At 47.6% G+C, this 23035-nt stretch overlaps 1 protein-coding gene across 2 annotated transcripts; it reads right to left on the reverse strand.

Annotated features, from left to right (window-relative positions):
- Positions 1-13988: 13988 nt before the first annotated feature.
- Positions 13989-17331, reverse strand: SMIM19 (small integral membrane protein 19). 2 transcript variants are annotated; one of them, XR_010303327.1, is made up of 4 exons: positions 17126-17331; positions 16866-16990; positions 14499-14735; positions 13989-14374 (listed from the first exon to the last, which is right to left on the reverse strand). XR_010303327.1 is itself a non-coding variant. In XM_064148504.1 (3 exons), exons 1-3 carry the CDS (start codon positions 17284-17286, stop codon positions 14665-14667), a joined length of 357 nt encoding a protein of 118 aa, XP_064004574.1. In that variant the 5' UTR covers positions 17287-17331; the 3' UTR covers positions 13989-14664. The 2 variants fall into 2 exon arrangements, 1 of the variants encoding a protein (XP_064004574.1); XM_064148504.1 differs by having other exon boundaries at positions 13989-14735.
- Positions 17332-23035: the final 5704 nt, after the last annotated feature.

Genomic DNA, 23035 nt, shown 5'->3' on the forward strand with positions numbered 1-23035 from the left:
GCATTTAAGTCTGTTGTCAGCATCATAAGCTGCTCAACTGCATGCCTAATATTTCCTTGGAGATATTTCACGTAACAGCCAAGATACCTTTCTAAAAAGCTCTCCTCTCACTCAGTACTAAGTAATCTGCACTTAAAACCCAACAGCCTTGCCAAGAAATCTTACTTCTCTGCAATATTTTTGGGACCAACAGTCAAACAAAAAAATAATGGAGATGATTAGTATCAGCCATCTAAGGACAGCTTAGGAACAGCACATTTTAAGGGGACTCAAATTAGAGGGCTAGCACGATCTTTCTATGTCATGTTGGTTTTTTTCATGCAAAGGCTGTTTATTAAATGCAAGCAAAAAAAACCCTCATGATTTCCTACTTCATAATGGTCATGATCTGATCTCCATGTTCAATGTATGCTTCTACAGAAATGAACACAGCAGCAGTTATCTAACCCCAAAATAAAAAAAACCTGCAGCAATGTTGCAGCAGAACAAGCTCAAAGCCACGATTATATTAAAGACACAGATGTGAGGGCATTTTTCAGCTTCCAAACAGATATGCAAACAAAGTATTACAATCCAGGGGGGGGCAGGCAAATGAATAAGCAAGCAAACTACATGACGTTTGTGCAGCATCCTCTCAAATCCTGCAATCCCTTCTAGAAAGTCTGGGTCTACATCTCCCTCTTCTTTACTCATGTTCTTCTCACATGGCTTGGTCTCAGAAACTTTCCATGCCTGTAACGGAAACTTGAGCCAACTTCTTAAATGTATGATTCTTCATCTCCACTCATCATCATCCACTTCTGTTTCTGAGAAGCTCCTCATCATGACACCTGTATCTCAAGAAGCAAAACAGGAAACATCACAGGGATGAAGCAAGGAAAGATGAATAATAATATGCCTCTGTGTCTTTAATAAAATCCCAACTTTCATTCAAGTTCCTTTGAGGAAATAAAGAGTTCCTTTCACAGAAACAAAGTGTGCCCAAACTAGGTGCGCGAACGTCGCGTGCCAAAACTGGGGCCACCAATGAAATCTCACAATCAGCACCTCCATTCCTGACACAATGGGCAGCAGAAATCCTGTACTGGCTAGCTTCAAATGCTGTGGAAAAACATCTTTGGGTGCCAAGCCTGCAGAACCAGTCTGCAGCAGCCAGCTCAACTCAAAGAAACGGCTGACCCATCTACTAACTTACCCACTACTGCAAGCAATCCAAGCTTTACTCAGGAGCCATTTGTCCAACTAAGCAGAGCTCTAGCCCAAAACTGACAAAGATGTAAGCCTCTCTTTCTACTTTCCCTCCTTAATCTACTCAAATTCCACTGTTTGCCTGTGTGTTTTTCACACGCTTGTCAGGTACAGGAGGAGATGCCTCCTTTGCATGACAGCAGTTTAACTACAGGGTGACAAAGGCCTAATGCTATTGTCATCATGTCTTTGTCCCCAGAATCATGCCAAAGCTTGGGGTTGGGGTGGAGGGGGATTTGCCTGTCTGTTCCTGCCATTCAAAACTCGGGATCAAGTGCCTCAAAACCAAAACCAGTACTGTTCAGAGGCTAACAACAGAAAAGCTGAGGGGATGACTTGCCCACAGAATGGAAACATGACCATTTTTCATCCAAACAAGTAGCCACTGACAAGCCTCACGGTTTTGTCCGAATGCTGAACAAGGGGGTGCAGTAGAAATGATCTCTGCAGCCTTCCCAGCTGTGAAGCCTTTCAGGGCAGACAAGCAGATTCTAAAACCATTCTGCCAGCCAGCTCTCAGTAAGACAGAAGCATGAAAGCAATTTTATCTCTCTCTTTTACGGTTAAGGCCATCTCTGAATAAACATTAGCACCAAAATCTCTTCCTAGCAGAGGCAGAGCAGATCCCACCTCTTATCAGCTACCATCTCAAATTCTTTGAGTTCCACCTCCCATCTGAAATCCTCCTTTCTCTGCAAAAGCACTTGACAGCAGCACACTCCATACATGGGGCACACTTCACTCAAGACAGCACAGTCCTTCACCAACCCCTCCCAGTGAAACGACGGGTCATTTTGGCTCTCTTACACAAGGGACAGCTGCAGGGACAGAGTCACATCTGAGCACAGAAAAATCTTGGATTCGATTCTTGCACACTGCAGCAGAGAAGATAACTGAGCCTTGGACATGCAAAGGAAGAAACCCTCTGACAGGACTCTGGGTATTGCAGAAACAATAGCTGTTAAGTAACTGGACAGAAATGTATTTGCTGCGCAGGGATTGTGTGTCAAAGAAAAACATATTCCCTCAATTCTGAACTCTTGACGTTCTTACCCTCCAAAGTGCTTGGGAGGCAAACATTCCTGAAAGCCTGTGCCTCAGTGATCATGCCTGCTATTGAGAAATGAGCTACTGCCTACTCGGGCAAGGCAACTATCACAGATTTCAAGAGCTTAGAGAGCACCAAAGCCAAGGCGGCCACACAGGTCCCATCAGCAGGACATCCAGAGCACGTCTAGATACCAGTCCATTATTTTACACCACAGTGCTCCTTAACCTTTTACCACGATGATCACTGCATACTTGAAACAGAAACCACAATTCCACTGTTCCACACTCACCATAACTCCATATTTACTCTGAGCACCAGAATTTATATGCAGACAAGCAATTCAATTTACTACTGACATCCTCACTAGTTAATCAAACACCTACACCCAGCATATACACTCTGCAGGCCACGAGACATCCAGCTGCTCACTGTTGCATGCAGAAAGAGAACTGCAAAACAACAACAAAAAAAAAAAACAATACAAGAAGAGATGAATAATTGTCAAAAGGACCTGACAGTGGCTGTCACCTGAAGCAACCCAGGAATTTCCAGTTTTCTTTTGAAGAGACAATTTACTGGCAGGCTGCTACTTCTAACTTTGATCTTCATAGCAGCCAACATCAGCAGAAGAATTTTGTAGCTCAGTAACAAAACACAGAAACCCCCTGGACTGTTAACTCGATTACTGTATTTTGGCAAGGAAATCTTCCTCTTGTACCTTAGGGAAAGTCTTAAGATTAGACAGTGAGTACTTTAACGGCGCACGTGCCTTGGTGTGACCGCTCATGCACGGAATTGCTCTGAGAGCAAAAGTATTCCACAGCAACTTGCTTGGAAAACTGGTATTCTTCCTTGCTTCCCAAGGAAACAAGAGTTATATAGCCTGGAGAAGAGGAGGCTCAGGGGTGATCTTATTACTGTCTACAACTACCTGAAGGGGCATTGTAGCCAGGTGGAGGGGTGGCCTCTTCTCCCAGGCAACCAGCAATAGAACAAGGGGACACAGTCTCAAGTTGTGCCAGGGTAGGTATAGGCTGGATATTAGGAAGAAGTTCTTCCCAGAGAGAGTGATTTCCCATTGGAATGGGCTGCCCAGGGAGGTGGTGGAGGCACTGTCCCTGGGGATCTTCAAGAAAAGACTGGATGAGGCACTTAGTGCCATGGTCTAGTTGACTGGATAGGGCTGGGTGATAGGTTGGACTGGATGATCTTGGAGGTCTCTTCCAACCTGGTTGATTCTATGATTCTATCATTCTATATGAGCACACTGACTGACTGTCGCATACACAGGAACACAAATTGTAAGGCCAGTTTCAGCCTCGTCTGATGGGAAAGGAATAGATTTCCCAGATGATCAATTCCTACAGCAGGCTTGCTCCACAAGCAACCTGCCTGGCTCACAAACATCATGGAGATATCATGTGTCAATTAAGTATGTTAAAGAACTTCAAGATAGAAAGAGGCTGCTCAGGCTCTGTACTGCTGAGAAAATCAGGGATGTTAACGATACTGCTGTGAAATGGAAAGAAAGAGGGGAGGATACCTGAAATGCTACAGAACCACCAAAACTGAGAAAGATGCAGGAAACACTCATCTTCACTAGTGCTGCTGCTCAGAGCTACTTTCCTCCTTACAGAGCTATACAGCAATGCCTTATGTATCCATCGCAACTTCCAGCTGTTGGCCAAGAAGGCCGACAGCATCCTGGCCTGCATGGCCAACAGAATGAGCAGCAGGAGCAGGGAAATGACTGCCCCCCTGCACTCTGCACTGGCGAGGCCTCACCTTTGGTCCTGGGTTGTTTGGGGCCCTGGCTACAAGACAGCCATTTTGGTGCTGGAGCAGGTCCAGCGAAGGGCAGTAAAGCTGGTGAAAGGTCTGGAGAACAGGCCTGATGAGGAGCAGCTGAGGGAACTGGGGGCTTCGAGTCTTGGGAAAAGGCGGCTGGGGGGAGACCTTCTCTACAACCCACTCGAAGGAGCATGGTGGGGTTGGTCTCTTCTCCCAAGTAAGTAGCAACAGGATAAGAGGAAATGGTCTCAAGTTGCACCAGGAGAGGTTTAGGTTGGATATTACAAGCAACTTGTTGACTGAAAGGGTTCTCAAAGACTGGAACAGGCTGCCTGGAGAGGTGGTTGAATGCCCATCCCTGGAGGTGTTTCAAAGGCAGAAATGTGGTGTCACAGGACATGGCTTAACATCAGACCTGGTAGGGTTAGACAATGGTTCACTCAATTTTAAAGGTCTTTTCCAACCAACACAGCTCCATGATTGTATCTTTGTGCAGGCTGCTGCTGTGTTAGCAGGCACTTCTCAGGACTTGTCAAAGGCACTTGGTCAATAGTTGTCCCTCTTCACCAGTACAGGTGACCTTAGAAAACCCTGAAAAAAAATGTGCTTCTCAAATCCTTTCAAGATCTTACCCAGGCAGAGCAAGCTAAACAACACCAGCACAGGTCAGGTTGCTAGTCCATCTGTGCCTGCCTCCTGTGATTGGGACCAGATGCTTCAGAAGGTGGAACAGCTTGGGTAGTGAACAATGATGCAATTCACCCAAAGGGGAAATTCCTTCCTGACCTCATCAATTAGCATGAAGGTTTATATGCTTAATTTATTTTTAATCCTATTTACTGCAACTCTGGACACTGTCATTACGTATATAAACATCCAGGTCTGCTTGGAATCTGACTAAACTTTTGGCCTCAGTAACATCACGTGCTACAATTACGCCAGGGTTTCGAACGCACTGACTTCCAATTTCACTGCAATATCCTTTTGTTCTTGCACTATGAGGATTAGCATGGATATTAACTACTTCTCTTATCCTTCCTCTAGCCCAGCCTGCACCATAAGCTCCCATGCCACACTGAGCTCTGTTACTGACAGGGAACATCATCTGAGGGCCTTTAAGGTAACAACTCACCAACTTCTCTCAGGTTTTCAGTCTGGAGAAGAGGAAGCTGAGGAGAGACCTCATCATCCTTTACAACTACCTGAAGGGAGGAGGGAGCAGCCTCATCTCCTTGATGACAAGCAACAGGACCAGAGGAAATGGTTACAAGCTGCACCAGGGGACGTTCAGGCTGGATATTAGGAAATACTTCTTCACTGAAAGGGTTCTCAAACATTGGAATGGTCTGCCCAGGACAGTGATGGAGTCATCATCCCTGGAGGTGTCCAAGCAGTGTGGGGACCTGGTGCTTAGGGTCATGGTTTAGAGTTGACTCTTCAGGGCTGGGTTGAGGGTTGGACTGCACAATTCTGTAATATAGCAACATTTGATTTCTACATGCTACAGTTATGAATCTGCTGGAAACTGGCAGCTCCACCAGAATTTCACAAGGTGCTACCTCTCTTCCAAATCTTGCAAGTGCACTTCACTGATGTTTTCCACTCCAGAGATGCTACTCTTACAAGTGTTGCCCTGTGTTGCTTGAACTTCCCTAAGATTCTGATACATTTAGTTATAAAAGAACAGAAAAGAAGAACACACACCTTCCTGGGCATTTCAGAGTCACACAGGACCCTCTCCCTCTGAGCAAAGGATTCCCCTCTCACCTCCCAGCCTGAACAAAGAACAACAATGTCCAACCAAGCTAAACCAATCGCATTTTGCTCTTGGTTGATGTTCCTCTGGGCTGCAAGTTCTTCTGTGCAGTAACTTTAGCTTATGCTTTTTACTTAGGGATGAGCTCATGACACAATCACTATGATTATTATGCCAAGTACTGACTAAAGCTCCAGTGTGATTTTGGTCACTGTCATTTCTGCTCAGGCAATGCTTGCAAGAGGCATCAAGGTATAAAGCCACAACTCCATTCAACAGAAGTTGGGTAAAACAAAATAAATATAATAATGTAAGCAAGCAGTAGAAAAAGAAGATAGACTCTTAAACATAATCCTGCTTTCAGTAACTATTTGTGCTGCATTTTCTTCTCCCAGTCTCTGGAGCTAAAACTTTCAGCCCAAGGCCACAGGTTCTTAATCCCAAAGTCTTCAGGAGAAAATATGTGGGTCTGGCTGATGCCTCATGGCAAAACAGCCCCCCCCAGCTCGATGACAGAATTTTTACAGCATGTGTATAAAACACTATGTAGCCATCACTTTCACAAGCACTTTGATTATGAGCATGGAACTGGTAAGTAATGGCTAAGAGAACAGTTCTTTGCCTTGACCAAAAAGAAAATGATACTGTTTCATCCCTCAACCAGTCCAGAGAAAACTCCTGTCTCAGCCTATGGTCTGTAAACAAATTGAGCTCTTTAATGACCAAAATAGCACTAGGAGAACCAGTAGCTGGTACTGTTCTGCTCACTGTTAGCTTGCTCACTGATACAACCACATCCAACTTTTCCTCTATTTGAGTATTGCATACTAATTAGTTGCTAGAATCATAGGTCCCACAATGGCAGATGAATTGTCCTCTAGCACACTTCCCAGTAACCTCTCTGTGCTCTGTAACAGCTATGCAGCAGCCTTAGAAACTCTGTTCTTAATGCTTTGTAAGAGGCCACAGATGCTTTCCTGCTCCTCTGTCTCAGATGTGTAAGATAATGTGCTGAACTGAACGCTCCTACAGTGCTCTTAGGCAATGATCAAACAGTGCTCCAAGCCACAAGGTTCAGAACACTGCCATACCAGCATCCCCAGGCCAGGACCTCTGATCAGCCATCAAGTGGTTTGCCTTTGGCATTTCACGATTTGCTGAGGCTGAAAGAGAAGACAGTAATGATACAGAACAATTCTCCCATCAGCAGCGGCAACTCTCCCATCCTGGCAGCCTCGAGTTCAAAGTTTTCACCATTTTTACGTCCTCACTGAACACCAAGTCAGGAAAAAGAAAAAATAAAAAGTGATATTTTCTGTTTGTCACACACAAAACCAGAATTTGGCTAAGGGAATCTTTCAAAGGACTTGACGACAGTGTTTTTCTGCTGTGAAGAATTCTCAAGTTGTGCTAAAATTAGCTTTAAATAAACGTGCACTCCAGGCAGGACATACTTTGCCTAAGAAAAAAAAACTGCTGGCCACTTACAGATCATGTGAGTTCACTTACTTAGTCGAGCTAAGAACATCAATGATCCCAAGCCTTATCTGACTGGAGATGTGGATCTATTTAGCAAGGGCACTGGCCACATAACAAAACGCACAACGACCCACGGCTCTTTACCGAAGGAAAGTTCCTGCAAACAATCATTGATGCAATTTAACAGGATGGTCATGTAGAAAAGAGGTCTAAGGTTGGAAAAGCTTGTGCCTTTACCACTCTTCTGTAAAGAAAAAAACAAGTCTTCCTTGTCTGTTGCAGTATAAATGGGATGCCTTCAATGATTTGCTCCCAGACATGCACCAACCAAAGCTATGGAAGATGACATTCTTTCTTTCCCCCCCCCCCCCACTTCAAGCTTTTCATCAATCAGTAAAAAGGTTCCCCAAGTTCTGCCCTGGTATTACAGGCAGTGTCACAGAAGTTAGTTCTAATATTGCCCGTGGTCTGAGCAACAGCAAAATAAGTCACTAAACCATACCGAGTACTCTGCAGTGGGTAAAGTTCATAGCAGCTGTTCCAGTCCCAGAAAGACATCTGAGAGAAGCGCCATAAATAACGAAATCACATGGAGCCCCCCATTGCACAACCAACACAGATCTTTCCTGATCAGAAATTTATGCTTCACACCCCATGCTGTCAGTCAAGAGCATGTTACAAACTGTGTTTTCAGGATGATCCAGAGGGTATCTTGGAAAGTGATTCAGCCCTCCTGCTGGCTGAGTCTTTTCAAAACACTCCTTCTATACCACTACAAAAAAAAAAAGACAAACGTTTCTGTAATCTTGCCCAAACCAGGCTCTTCCTCGGGAGCAAGCTATAGATCCCTGCATGCCTTTTGCATATCATGGATGTTTAAAACCAGTTCCAGCAAGTCTGACAGCTTGACAGGAACTGCAGGGGACTCCTTCTCAGGCTTGGGATCCACGCAGCTCTTCAGATATGCACATGTAAGGTATTTTTTCTGACTCCAATTTCAGCAACTCTCTCATTTGGCCACCCCCTTCTTTAGGATTCTTCATTCGTTTTACTGTTAAAATTAAACCCAGTTCTCTTAAGACATCTCATTCCCAGGGCTCTGCAAGGGGAGAAACACTTTCCCAAGCAGTGCTTAGCTGTAATTGAGAAAGAAGATACATGGCTATTTTGTAAGGATGTGATTTTTTTCTTTTCTTCCCCCCCTTTTCTTTTTTCTGGATATGTGCCACAAATTGCCTTCGAGGGCTTGGTTCAGAAATTCCAAATTCAGTTTACTGTTTTTCTCATTTAGCAATTCTGTTAATCTTGGAGTTTGAAGTTATTTTTGTTAAAGTAACGCCCAGAATTTAGATATTCCATAAAAAGATCAGGAATTATTTTTATTAAAGTTAACACCCAAGGCTGAGACATTCCTTGCAAAAAAAAATCAGGCAAAGCACCTTCGTTCTGAAAAAGGCTCTTAGCCTTTTCCTTGCAAACACAGATTTCACAGGGAAAAGGGCACTGGGAAGTTTTATCAGCCCTGGGTTGTTGTTTTTTTTTTAATCAGAGTTGGAAAAAAGGCAGGAAGAATCCTGAGCCTTTCGCTCTTAACACAATGTGTGGGGTTTTTTTTTTACTTCCTCCCTTCTTGCCATGTTACAGAAGCAGCAGCACAAATTTCCACCCCCCGACATCAGGTTTCTCATGAGACACATGTGCTGGCTTCAGAGTGTTCTGGTAGTGGTCAGTATCTCTGGTCACCCTCAGTCTCTTCGGCAGCAAGGAGTCCCCCTGACCCAGGTGACATCAGCTTCTGACGGAACTTGTCAGATTACAAGAATCACAGAATCAAGCAGGTTGGAAGAGACCTCCAAGATCATCCAGGCCAACCTATCCCCCAGCCCTATCCACTCAACCAGACCATGGCACTAAGTGCCTCATCCAGGCTTTTGTTCAACACCTGCAGCGACGGTGGCTCCACCACCTCCCTGGGCAGCCCATTCCAATGGCAAATCACTCTGTGAAGAAACTTGCTCTTAACTCTAATGCCACAACAGAAATGGGCTACAAAGTAAAGGACCTTACCTCCATTCTTGGGGGGGGGACGACTGAAGCACTGACACCTCCTGCTCTTCAGTGACAGCTGTGTCTCAAGGACAGGATCAAGCACTGCCTTTTTGTTTGAGTGACTACATTAATAAACTAGGTAACATCACCCAGGTTCCTCACCATGACTAAAGCATGGTTTAAGTGTTTGGAAAGGACAGGGAACGCCTTTTGATCCCTACTTCTGATTCGGAGCGTCAGCAAGCCTCCTCCAGACGCTAATGCTCTTTAGGCATAACAGGCCAAAGACATCACCGAGTTAATAACAGGTTTCCCAGCAAGGTGGTTTCTTCCCCCTTGAAGAAGTCACGTAGTGACAATTGCCAATCTCTTTAATGCAGAAATTAGGGCCGGGGCAAAATCCTTTCAGTTCCTCCGAAAGACAGGTTAAGTTGCAACATAGGCACCGTTCTCTCCGCAGCGTGTGTAATTTCAGCTTGCTCAATAGCAGCGGCACTCCTGAGCTCAGGAGGACTTTAAAAGGAGCGATTAAGCTCAGGGAAGTAAGCTAATGTGAATTAACTCCACAGGCAACACAGGGAGGCATTCCAGAGCCCTGTGCTGTCAGCAGGCTTTTGGCCAATGCTGCCTGATCATATATGCAAAACGTTGATTACAGAAGTAGTCATCATAGGTTAGAATATTCTCAATGAATAATTTTGGGCTGAGCTGAAGAAGCTCCCCCACAAACCATCCTTGGATGAAGGCACTCAGAACTTCTCTCTTTCAGAGCTTCTACTGGCATCAGCAGTACCAGTGGTACAGCAAAGGCTTCCTCTGCAGGTCTTCTCGATGGACCAGGCAGTTTTGTAAGGGGAGTTTGAGAGCAAGTTTAGCACCACTTGTGCATCATGCTGCTAAAATTCTTAACTCTCATGGCTAGATTCCTACTATGCAGGCATGTAACACTGCACGAGAACTTAAATTGCTCATGGCACAAGGGAAGATACTTTCACTACAAGGCCCACAAAGTTTACAACTTCTTCAGCTTCAAACAGCCACGTTCATAGCTTAGAATTTTATGACCTTCTAAATACTCGTCACAGAATTTATATAAACTCTATCTGGAAAGCTCTGGTCTTCTGTGCAGCACTGTCTCAAACATAGCCAGGCACATCTTAGGAGAGATGACCTCTCCACCACTTAACAGAAGATGATAGCTTTCATGTAAGATTGTCATAGTGTCATGGTTGTAGCTCCACCTGAAGACTGCATTTACAAAGATCTGACTGTTCAGCAGCTCCCACGGACACAACAGAGTGGTCAGATCCTCAATAACTTACAACTGAAAGCAACTCGTTAATGCTTTTTTAGCAGTACTTCACAGATGAGACATTTAAACTGCTTTGAAGATCTTCCCTAGCACGCTTTGCATAAGTAGGCACCACTAAATCTACATATCACAATAGATTGGGTAATCCAGAAAGATTTGCCTCTGTGCAGCGTTCTCAAAAATAAACTCGACTAAAGATAACTTTGGCACAATTATTTTAAAGGTCAGAAGCTTTCCCCATCCCAGACATCTAAGAATTCAGCATGAACAAAGTTCCACAACAGTTTGAGAATCCATTCCTCTGCACGCCTAGAAGCCCCACTATAATGAATGGGCACAAACACAACCTCCCCCCCAGACCTATTGTCCCTGTCTTTGTTTTCAGGCCACTACAATGAATGGACACAAACATAAACCCCCCCACAGGGTCTATTGTCCCTGTCTTTTGTTTTCAGGCCGCTACAATGAATGGGCACAAACACAACCACCCCCAGACCTATTGTCCCTGTCTTTTGTTTTCAGGTTTCTTTAAGCCACCATAGCCACTCTCTCTGCCTTTGCTTTTAGGCACTGATTTTTTTACTACCACTGGGTGTTTTTCCACACTTTTTTCTCTATGTGCAATATCAGGAATTAGTGGGCAAAAACCACTGCAGAAATCCGAGGTAAAAACTCAGAAGCTGACAGCACCTTCGGGCCCAAAGCACACTGGTACTGCAGAACTGAATTATGAAAGCCTGCAACAAACCAGGAGAGTAGTTTTGCTGGGACAGAACTTCAGTAGCTGTACTTAAGAAAACAAAGCACCACCAGTGTTCTCCACTTATAGAATCACAGAACTGTAGGGGCCGGAAGGGACCAGGAGGATGATTTAGCTCCAACCCCCCTGCCATGGGCAGGAACACCTCACACTAAACCAGGCTGCTCAGAGCCCCATCCAGCCTGGCCTTAGGCTGGCCAGCTTACGGCTCAAGCAGCATTCATCTAACGCCCTAGCAAATACAAAAGGTATAGACTCTTGTAAACCCTTTTTGCTTTTGTTGCTTCTCCTTAGTAACGCTTTGTCTCCACAAAGAAGCTTGTGAGATACTTGCGCCACCACCTCAGGTCCGTGAGTGAAGAGGAGCGGAGCTGCAAGCTGCTCACTATTTCTAAGCGTTTCACGGTGATTCTAGCCTGGCCCGAGGGAGAAGTGTAAAATGATAGGCTACGGACACAGACTGGCGGCTGGGGTTAGCAAACGGGAAAGGAGGGGTACGGTCTGACACGCTGCTTCCCTCAACAACGCCTGGCCGCTCGGCCGGGCAGGACTGCTGAGGTGAGGGTCCCGCCGAGCGCTCCCCAAGATGCGCCATTGGAAGGGCTTCTGCCCGCGCTGCCTGCTCCCCGTGTGGCCGCTCGGGTGGGCAGGGCTGGCGGGAAGGCGGGCTGAGCTCTCCGTACAGCCGCCAGCCCCACGCCGGGAAAGCGGCGCGGTGCCCGCGGGGTGATTCAGCCGGACACGGGAGGCGGAGAACCCTCCCCTGGAGGATGGCGAGGAAAACCCACCCAGTCCGGCGGCAGGCAGCCGTCCCCTGGGCCTCCAGCGGAGCGGGGCCAGCCCCAGCCGCCCGCTCTCCTCCCGCGCTTTCGCCTCGGGCAGCCCTTTCCCGCCTCACTGCGGCCTCCTCCCCGTTCCCCTCAGCGCGGGCGGGCCGGGCCCCGCCGTGACCCCACTCACCGCCCGGCGGGCGCCCTCCGAGCAGCAGCGGCAGCGGCGGCAACAGCAGCGGCAGCAGCAGCCGGCTCAGCCCGGAGGCGGAAGCGGCGGCAGGAAGTGAGGTTGGTGCGGGAAGCGGGGGGAGGGCGGAAGGGCTCCGCTTCCGGGAGCGGATGGGGACGCGGAGGGAAGGTCCCTGCCGGGCGGGCATCCGCGCACCGGGCGCTCGGCCGGAGGTGGGTCTGTTACCATGGGGCTACGGCGACGTAGCGCGGAGCAGAGCCCGTGTACGGCCAGAGTAACGTAGGGTACCGAAGTGGGAGAGGTGGCTGACGCCGCGCCAGGCTGTGCTGCCATCCACTGAGACATGCACCCGTAACGAAATTCAGTGAGGGCAAGGGTGAGCTCTTGCGCTTGGGGAAGCACAGAAGCACAGCCCCACGGATCAGGGCAGGTTAGGGGCTGCCCTGCTGGAGAGTATGGGCAAATGGACTTGGGAGGACCATGTGCCCTCACAGCCAAGGCGGCCAGTGGTGCGTTCCGGAGTGTGTGGCCAGCAGGTCGAAGGAGGTCCTCCTCCCTCGATTCTCTGCCCTGGTGAGGCCTCATCTGGAGTACTGCACCTAATTCTGGGCTCCTCAGTTCAGGAGAGACAGGAAGCTGTGGGAAAGAGGCCAGTGGAGAGCCATTACGATGACCAGAGGACTCTGATTACCAGGAAAGGCTGAGAGACCTAGGACTGTTTAAGCTTGGAGGAGACTGAGGGGACATCTCAATAATGCTGATCAATATCGACAGGGTTACTGTTAGGAGGATGGGGCCAGACTCTGAATGTCAATGACGAGACAAGAGTCAGTGGACACAAACTGGAACACTCTAAGTCCCATGCAAACACAGGGAAAAAAAATCTTGACTTTTGAGAATGACAGAGCAGTGTAACAGACTGCCCAGAGAGGTCGTGGAGTCTCCATCTCTGGAACCATTCCAAAGCCCTATGGATGTGTTCCTGTGTGACTTCCTCTAGGGGATCCTGCACTGCAGGGGTGCTGGACAAGGGAATCCTGAGAGGTCACTTCCAACTCTACTGTTCTGCGATTCTGGGAAGGCAGCAGGAGGAAGCCAGGAAGCACAGCTGAGCTGCTGGCAGTCTGAGGGGATCTGGCATCCTCCAGTCTTTCTCTAAGCTACTACTGTGTGGGAACGGGGCTTCCTCCCACCAGCTTTCAGCTCCAGACAGTTAATGCTTCTGCTGTCCTGGGTTACCTGACCCAACTGAGCCCTCTTCAAGGGGCAGACTGACTTAGCCACCTCTTGCCACCTCAGTATGGCCCACATGATGTTTTACCATCCCTGCAGACACTAAAATACAGATAGTTAACAGTCTGATAAACAAGCCTTGGTGAACAAAGACAAGTTTCCTCATATGTGATTGGAACTGCAGAGTGGTTGTCCTGCTGCTCCAAGTCTTGATGTATTTCAGCACAGAACTGAATGAAAAACTTTCTGGGCATCCACTGCCAGCAGTCTGTGCTCTCTTAACATTTACCACTTGGCCTTCTCAAGCTGTGTAACATTAGGAATTACAGTGTGTTACATCTTTGAGTAGTTTTCAGCATTAGATGCTTTTATTAATAAGCAATTTCTGCAGTATTCTCCAAATTTGTGATTTACCTCGAAAGAAAAAAGTAACTAGGGTGTGATGTTTAAGCAATGACCTTTCTCTTTATGCATATTTTTAGACAATCCCATTCTTCAAAGCATTTTGACTAAATCAAGCTAACCACTTTTGCTATTAGCATAGTATTAGCTTTAAGTGTCTTCTAGACATACAGTTCACAGCACTGTGTACTTCTCTGTTCTCCAAGTTGATCCAGAACTCTTCACAGTATTGTGTATGCAAGGAACAAAATAGTTTCCAGGCAGTGAGGTACTGCCCTGCTTTCTCTAGGGTGTCATTGGCAGAGAAGGTAGGAGCCAATTTCCAAGGTGCTGGCAGAAATAAATTAAAACACTGGTTAGAAGGTATTTCTCAACCCTCAGAGGCTTCTCTGAGCAGCTGTGCCTTGTGTTTGGTACTTTCATGCTGAATATTTCAGGAGGCACCCACACTTACTTCATGGGGCTGAGAAAAGCTGCCAAGAACAAAGTTTTTAGACGAGTCCACTTCCTTTGCCTCTTGCCTTCAGCTATGCATGGATTAAGAGGCATTGGTAACGGTCCCACAGCGACTTTTGCCACCAGCACTAGAAATATATCCTGAGGTCCTACAAATGAGGGCTTCACTCCACTGAGAGCTGCACACTTTCAGTCTGTTTTGGTGGCTGCTGCTGCTGCTGCTCGTACTTCCTTGCTGAAAAAAAAAGACAATACCATTTATAATGTACAGGTACCTATAGAGTCATAGAATCTGTTTGGTTGGAGAAAACCTTTAAGACCAACAAGTCCAACCATTATTTAACTCTACCAAGCCTGGTGCTATCCCATGACCCTCAGCAACATCTCTCTGCCTCTTTTAAATACACGTAAAGGTCTCCACCACTTCTTCATTCAACCACTTCTCTAGGGAAACTGTTTCAGTGTTTGAGAATCTTTTCCATCAACAAGTTTCTTCTCATATCCAACCTAAACATCCCCTGGTGCAACTTTAAACTGTTTCTTCTCATCCTACCACTTAATGCTAGGGAGAAGAGACCACCCACCTCAATCTGACCTCCTTTCAGGGATTTGTAGAGAACAATGAGGTCTCCACTCAGCTTCCTTTTCTCCAGCCTAAACAATACCAGCTCCATCAGCTGCTCCTCAGCAGACCTGCTCTCCAGATCCTTCACCAGCTTTGTTGCCCTTCTCTGGATCCACTATAGCACCTCGAGGTATTCCTTGTAGTGAGAAGCCCCAAAGTGAACACAGTACTCAAGGTGTGGCCTCATCAGTGCTGACTACAGGGGGATAATCTCTTGCTTGATCCTGCTGGTCACACTATTGCTGATCTGGGCCAGGACGCTGGTGACCTTGGCTACTAGAGTATACACTGGCTCGTCTTCAGCCACCATCAGTCAACACCTCCTGGTCTTTCTCTGGTGGACAGCTTTCCAGCCACTCTGCCCAAAGCCCAGAGCACTCGCAGGATTGTCACAACCCAAGTGCAGAACCCAACAATTAGCCTCATTTAATCTCATCCCTCTGGCCTCAGCCCATCAATCCAGCTTGTCCATGTGTGTGCATGGATACACATCTATATATCTACCCATACAAATATGGTAACAATCATTAGAGAATATAATGTCACAACTTAGCCACACAAAAGTTTCAGTCACCCTGTGGAACTGGTCCCTTAGTGTATGACCTTTGAAAGGCTGAACAGTAGGGTCATGGCAAGATGTCAGTAAATTAATGGCAGAGAACTAGGGTTCTATTCAGGTCTATTCATTTAGAAAGGAAAATGAAAATTAAAGGCCATGGCTTCAGAAGTATTATTACAAATGGCCTGAACACTGTCACACTGTTGATCTCCCCATCACTCATCCACAATACCCAAACCACAAGATGGCAACTACACTGACTTCAAAATTAACATGCTTAGCAAGACAAAAGAAGATCAAAGAGTTGTGTGGTGGAACAAGCATCACCACTGAATGTCAGCAGGCGTGCCTCTGTTGGAAGCACAACCTTTTTTTCATACCTACAGAATGCCTGATTTAAGAATCATCTTTACATTAGATCTTTACATTTAAAAGATGGTTTCAAGTCATCAAGTATTTATTACCTGGATTACCTCTGCAGGTAGAGGCAAAGGAAGTGCAGGTGTTTCTCTGAATTGGACCTCTGTAATATCTAAGTGACCTTGCTTTAGCAGGAGGGTTGGACTAATGATCTTCAGAGGTGCCTTCCAACCCCTACCATCCTGTGATTCTGGAATCCCATATTCCAGAGAATGGGGCTCTTTCCTACCTCCATCCTGACCTTCAGCATTAAGATGGGAGTAGCAACACTTGTCTGTAGAGCAAAAGTCTCACTTATTTTGAAGTTATGAAGTTGATTTACTCATGATTCCACAAATCTATCCACACTTTCACAACATGCAGACTTCCCTAGCTCCTTTTAACTTCAACACTAGACTAGTTTTGACAGCTAGATGGGAATCCCACTGAGGCTCCCTCACCTCACCCCGTACGTCTCTTCACACCTCAATGCTGTAACCATTGCACCTGCAGAACCTGTGCTCACATGGTCCTGTGGGACAGGGGCTCCAGCCTGATTTCCCCCTCTTATAAATTATAAGACAGGCAAGTTCGAGGGCACTCCTGCAGTAACTGTCCCCAGAGGCCTAGGCAACCCTCTCGTTCCTTTCACTTACCGATCGAGTACATCTTCAGCTGCTGCCGCAGGCCCGGGGTAGCCTCCCGTTCCTTTCACTTACCGATCGAGTACATCTCCAGCTGCTGCCGCAGGCCCGGGGTGGCCTCCCGTTCCTTTCACTTACCGATCGAGTACATCTCCAGCTGCTGCCGCAGGCGAATCTTTTTCATGCTGTCATAGAAGTTGGGCTCGGGGGGCGTCTCGGCGGCCGGGGGTAAGGTGAAGATGCGCATGATCCTCCTCTTGTTCCTGTGAGGGGGGCGAAAGGCGGTGAGCTGCCGGGCCCGGGCCGGCTACACGTGGGGCCGGCGCCGTCGCAGCCCGGCGGCAGCTCTCGTCCCGCCCCCGCGGCCTCCCCGCACGCCCCCAGCGGCCTGCTCTCACCGCCGGGCGTAGACCAGGAGGGCGAGGCTGGCCAACACCACCAGCAGGTAGACGTTGGTGGCCTCGTTCCACGCTTCATGCACCGAGTAGTCGATGGCTGCGCTGTCGCCCAGCGCCGCCGAGCCGCCCCCTGCCCCCGCGGCCGCCGCCGCCGCCGCCATTGGGAAGCGCGGCCGGTCGGGGCGAGGCGCGGCGGGAAGTGACGTCAGGCGGGCCGGAGCGCGGCGCCGCCATCTCGGGCTGGGCGCCTCACGCTGTGGGTGCCTTCAGCTGCGCAGTCTGCGGGGAGAGACGTGAGGGCGGGACCGCGCCTCTGCCAGGGGCTCTCCCGTCTGCAGTGAGATGCGGACAGTGACAGAGCCCGGGTGGCAGAGCATGGCACACACACCCTGCGGCGTGCTCCGGTGAAGAACAGCATGCCCGCAGCCATCAGCCGAGCCAACCCCGTAGGCGCGGGTTAAGCTCGGGAACCTGTACTGCCCTGCTCCTAAACTGTTAAAGGATGAGAGTCGTCTCAGGCCCATAGCTCTTTGAAACCCTGCTTTGCAGAACAGAAAGTCACAGAACCACAGGGCGGTAGGGGTTGGAAAGGACCCATGGAGATCATCTGGTCCAAACCCCTGCCAAAGCTGGGTCACCGAGAGCGAACTGCGCAGGAACGCAGCCAGATGTGGGAACTCTCCTGGGCAGGAGCTCCACGACCTTTCTGGGCAGCCTGGTCCAGTGCTCTGTTAACCTTCAGAGTAAAGAATTCTACTCCATGTGCTTCTTGTGTTCTAGTTTGTGCTCACTGCCCCTTGTTCTGCTGCCGACCACCACCTTATCCCCTTGGCCCTCACTGTCACTATCCCAACATCTGCCTGACTCAGAGTCTCAGGACTCTTACTGGAACTGCTTTGCAAAATCAATGCTTGACTCTTTTCCAGTGCCCCAGTAAGGACTTGCACTGACAGGGGTTCAGGCAGGTTTAATTTACTGAAGTGACAGATAAAAGAGACTGGGCGCTGCCAGTGCTAAATGCACTGACTTCAGGTGCTTGAGCTGAAGTTAATAAATCTCAAGTAACATCCAACACAGTCAGGTGCAAATGTTTGCAATAGTGCTAATGTGTAACAGTGATAATATTGCAGCAGAAGTTCAGCCCTGCATTGAAGGTGCAGTTCGTACCAACCAGATGTCCCTATCTTGGGTGAAGGAAGAGCAGCACAGCCGGCTGAACATCCATGTCTCTGCAAATCCACGGTCTTTCCCCCAGGACAGGTCATTCCCTCATGGTTTATTTTACCCTAATCCCAGCTGTTGCTGCCTTGTAGGCACAGTTTAGCATGATTTGGGAGGAGAGTAATGTGATCCAAGGGACGGAGCACCTCTGCTATGAGGATAGGCTGAGGGAGCTGGGGTTGTTCAGCCTCAAGAGGAGAAAACTCTGGGGAGACCGTAGAGCTGTCTTCCAAAACCTGGAAGGAACCTACAGGAAGGCTGGAGAGTGATGTTTCATAGGATCACAGGATGTTAGGGGTTGGAAGGGACACAAAGAGATCATCGAGTCCAACTCCCCTGCCGGAGCAGGACATCCCCCTCCTGGAGCAGGACAATAAGGGTGTCAAGCAACAGGACAAGGGGGAATGGTTTCAAAGTGAGGGAGAGCAGGCTTAGTCTGGATCTTAGGAAGAAGTTCTTCAGTATGAGGGTGGTGAAACTCTGGAATGGGCTGCCCAGGGAGGCTGTGGATGTCCCCTCCTTGGGGGTGTACAAAGCCAGGTTTGATGAGGCCATGAGCAACCAAGTCAAATGGCATCCCTGTCCATGGCAGGGAGGTTGGAGTAGATGATTTCTAAGGTCCCTTCCAATCTAAGCCATTCTATGAGTATATGATATGTTTAGCATGTCCTGTCTTTGGCTCATTATTGTACTGAGAGGTGCCAGCTTTAGTATTAAAATTGCAGTTAGGCAAAGGCCTTTACTCAGACACTGCAGCTTTCAAAAGCTGTTTTGAAGCTTCTTAGTTTTGTTGGTTTAGCCTTCCTTCAGCAGTTTCAGTCAAAACGGGCATCTTACTCTAACAAGACCACTTCCTTCAGCCACTTGGCAGGCCAGCTCTGCAGATCATGGTTTCCAGAGGTAACATGAATGCCTCTGAGTTGTAAGCATCTCAGCCTTTCTTCTGGAGTGCTCTAAATTAACCTTCACTCCTTTCCCACAGCAAGCACAGGCATACAGCAGTCTTGCTTTTCATGGTGTGCAGAGCCATCAGAGGTATGAATTCAGCAGCTCTGAGAGCCTGGCAGGCATGGAGTCTAAAGCACCTTGAGACACCCAGGCTGGTGCTAGCTCAGTGGCAACAGAACCATGGGATGTAGCTCAGCAGTGCGTGGGGGCAAGGGAAAAAGAGGTTCGGCTTGTCACAAGCTTTCACTTGTCACATAGGAACTAAATTTGACAGAGTAGGGTTTCAAAATAGAAACAGCACCCTCTGAAAGAGCTTGCCTCTTTTCTTTCTTCTTTTTTTTTTCCTTTTTCTCAACATGGGAGTTGCTGGATATTCAGATGCTGGAGCAACATAGCTTACTCCTATGCTCCATATGCTCCTGATGACAAAAATTACAATTCTAGGGTTATGCTTTGGCAGAAAAGGTGGAGCACAGCAAGCGTTTCACTTTAGAAACTCAGAAAGTTGTCTGCACTGCACCATGAGATGCAAATGAAGTAGGCAAAGGATATTCTAACACTTCTAACACACATACTAATGCCCTTCTTCTTTTTTTAACTGCCTAATGTGGCATATTTAAGCTATGTGATAGATGAGGTGTGCTGCCTTTTATCCTCCCTTGCATCTTTCAGTCTGCCTCTGGTCCTGATACTTCCTTGTTCCACATCTTCCTTTAGCTACTGGACCTATTACAACACAGCCATTATGGGTACTGCTCCTCTCCCTTTGCTTTACACATATTTGGGATATATGCTTATGTTGCAGTTATTTGTCTTCACCCTTTTGAAGACAAAAGGGAGGGGGGGAGTATTTCTAGGATGTGATTTACTTAACCTGTGTCAGACATTCAGAATGATGACTCCTGTGCCCAGAAGGTGCTATGACTCCTTACTGAGGAGGAGGAGTTTAAACATCTTGCTTGGATGGCACTGTGTCCAGCAAGCCTGGGGAAACTGTCCTTCGGGAAGCAGTGCAAGAGGTGCAATGCCATTCTCTTTCCATGCTATGGAAAATGATTAGTTTTAAAGGCCTTAAGATCAGGACACAAAGAGGATATAAGTGCAAACAGCAGTAGGAAAGAAAGGGAAAAAAAAAAGCTAAGGCACTGCTGTCTTGAGAAAAGTTCATTGCCCCACATGGTGTGGGAAAGAAGAGCAGAACAGCAATTAGGCATAATTCTAGGTCATTAAATTGGGATGGCACCCATGCACAGAACTGTGGAAACCACAAGGAAGGGAAAAAAGAGTCTGTCACTTACACAACATGACACCAGACAGTTAATTAAGCATGGTTTCACAGGGACTTTAAACAGTTTCTCAGTGAAGCTGAGGCTTTTTGTTTGTTTTTTTTAGTGTGTTGAACTTTCCTGCTAACAGGCTTGACAAGCACTGTGGAAAAAAAGTGGAAAGAATAAGCATAAGTAACTTGAGTGCTCTTTATATTTCACCTCTAGGCCTTGGCTGAGATCAGGCTGACTATTGCGAGGAGTAGAAAGGTTGTGAGGTTGTTTTTAAGCTGTACCTAAAACCACCTTTTCTATTAACCTTGCAGTTCTGCTCTTGGACAACCAGGGAGGAGACAGAATGCTTCATCCCAGCTTCCCATCCAGAGCAAAACAAGGCCTGTGCCCACAAAGCATGACTTCACATCTCAGGGTTTCTCTGCAGTTTCCAACAAGCAGGAACAGACTCTGCCTCACTCTGCAGGTGCCTGATTTGGATTTAAGGCTCAGCTAATCCACCCACCCCCAACCTAGAAGTGAAACAGAGAGAGATTTTCTTCACCCACATAGAATGGTTTGGGTTGGGAGGGACCTCAGAAATCATCTAGTTCCAATTCCCTGCCATGGGCAGGGACACCCTCCACTAGCCCAGATTGCTCAAGGCCTCATCCACCCTGGTCTTGGACACCTCCAGGGAGGGAGCATCCATCCACAGCCTCATGGACAATCTGTTCCAGTGTCTCACCACCTTCATTGGAAAGAACTTCTTCCTAATATCCAGTCTCAGTCTACCCTCCTCAAGCCTCAGTCCATCCCCACTCAACCACATGCCCCTCTGAAGATAGCAAATGCTAAACATCAGGTAGGACAGGGTTGAACTGAGGAGCACTGAGTGACTGTGGCAGTCTTGCAAACCTGACAGAAAGAGCTGATCTCCCACTTGCTGGCCTGGATTGTAGCAATGGGAGATCTGGTGGTGACTTCCTTGAGGAATCTGGTTCAGATTCCAAAGTTGGTTGACCCCGATGTCCAGGTTAGTTTGTCCTGCTACACTCTTGTTTCCTTTGGGAAAAAGCTTGGGCTTTTGTTTCAGTCTTGGGCCCCTGAGACCCCTTTAGAAATGGGAATGCAGCAGCTGTTGAATTCGGTTAGAGCAGCCAGGGCTTGCAGTTGTAATGTTGTGCACAAGAAATGGTGTGACCTGTCCATGTGGATTATGTGGCATGTTTATTTGTAGCTCAGATGAGCTGGGATGGCATAAGCAATGGTCCTGTACACTGCTGATGCATGAGGACATCAGCTGCTTTCTATTTCTTTATGCTAAAGGTGCTTGCAGGGAACAGGTTGTCATTTGCACTGTGCCCTGTGTAGCATCTGACCTCCAGGATCCTGGCCTGTGAGCAAAACAACTAAATAATGGATAATAATAGTAATGATGATGATGATGTAGCATCAGCTCTTCAAGCAAAGCACAGCTAAGAGACAGATCCAACTTTAGTGGCTACATATCCAACATTACACATAGCAAAGAAGCCTGCAGAGCTCCAGCTAGGGGCCAGACACCATCCCTTTCCAGGAACAAGCTCTTGGGGAGAAAAACACATAGATGTGTGATTTAATTAAAAAAACCCTAAAATCCCAGATCCTGCAGAAGTGGGAACTTAGTTGATTCCACTAGGAAGTCTAGCATGTACTTGATAAAAGCCCCTAGTGATTTGCCATTGGAATGGGCTGCCCAGGGAGGTGGTGGAGTCACTGTCCCTGGAGGTGTTCAAGAGAAGCCTGGATGAGGCACTTAGTGCCGTGGTCTAGTTGACTGGATAGGGCTGGGTGCTAGGTTGGACTGGATGATCTTGGAGGTCTCTTCCAACCTGGTTGATTCTATGATTTATCAAGAGAATCGAGGGACAGAATTCACTTTCCAAAAGTCCTTAGCATCTGTCAACTACTATAAGATTGACAGAAAGCTGCTAAATGTTACCAGTTTTGAAAACCCAGTCACTTCAAACCATATCCTAGGCTGCATCAAGAGGAGTGTGGCCAGCAGGACCAGAGAGGGGATTCTTCCCCTTTGCTTCTGTGAGAATTCTACTGTATCCAGTTCTGGTGTCTCCATCATAAGAAGAACACAGAGCTCTTGGGGCAAGTCCAGAAGAGGGCCATAAAGATGATCCAAGGGCAGGAGCACCTCTGCTATGAGGATAGGCTGAGGGAGCTGGGGTTGTTCAGCCTCAAGAAGAGAAGACTCCAGGGGGACCATAGAGCTGCCTTCCAAAACCTGAAAGGAACCTACAGAGAGGTTAGAGAGGGACTTTTCATAAGGGTGTCTAGCAACAGGACAAGGGGGAATGGTTTGAAGCTGAGGGAGAGCAGGCTTAGACTGGATCTTAGGCAGAAGTTCTTCAGTATGAGGGTGGTGAAACTCTGGAATGGGCTGCCCAGGGAGGCTGTGGATGTCCTCTCCTTGGGGGTGTTCAAA

This window comes from Pogoniulus pusillus, chromosome 9, assembly GCF_015220805.1.
Source record: "Pogoniulus pusillus isolate bPogPus1 chromosome 9, bPogPus1.pri, whole genome shotgun sequence".
NCBI classification, from domain to species: Eukaryota; Metazoa; Chordata; class Aves; order Piciformes; family Lybiidae; genus Pogoniulus; species Pogoniulus pusillus.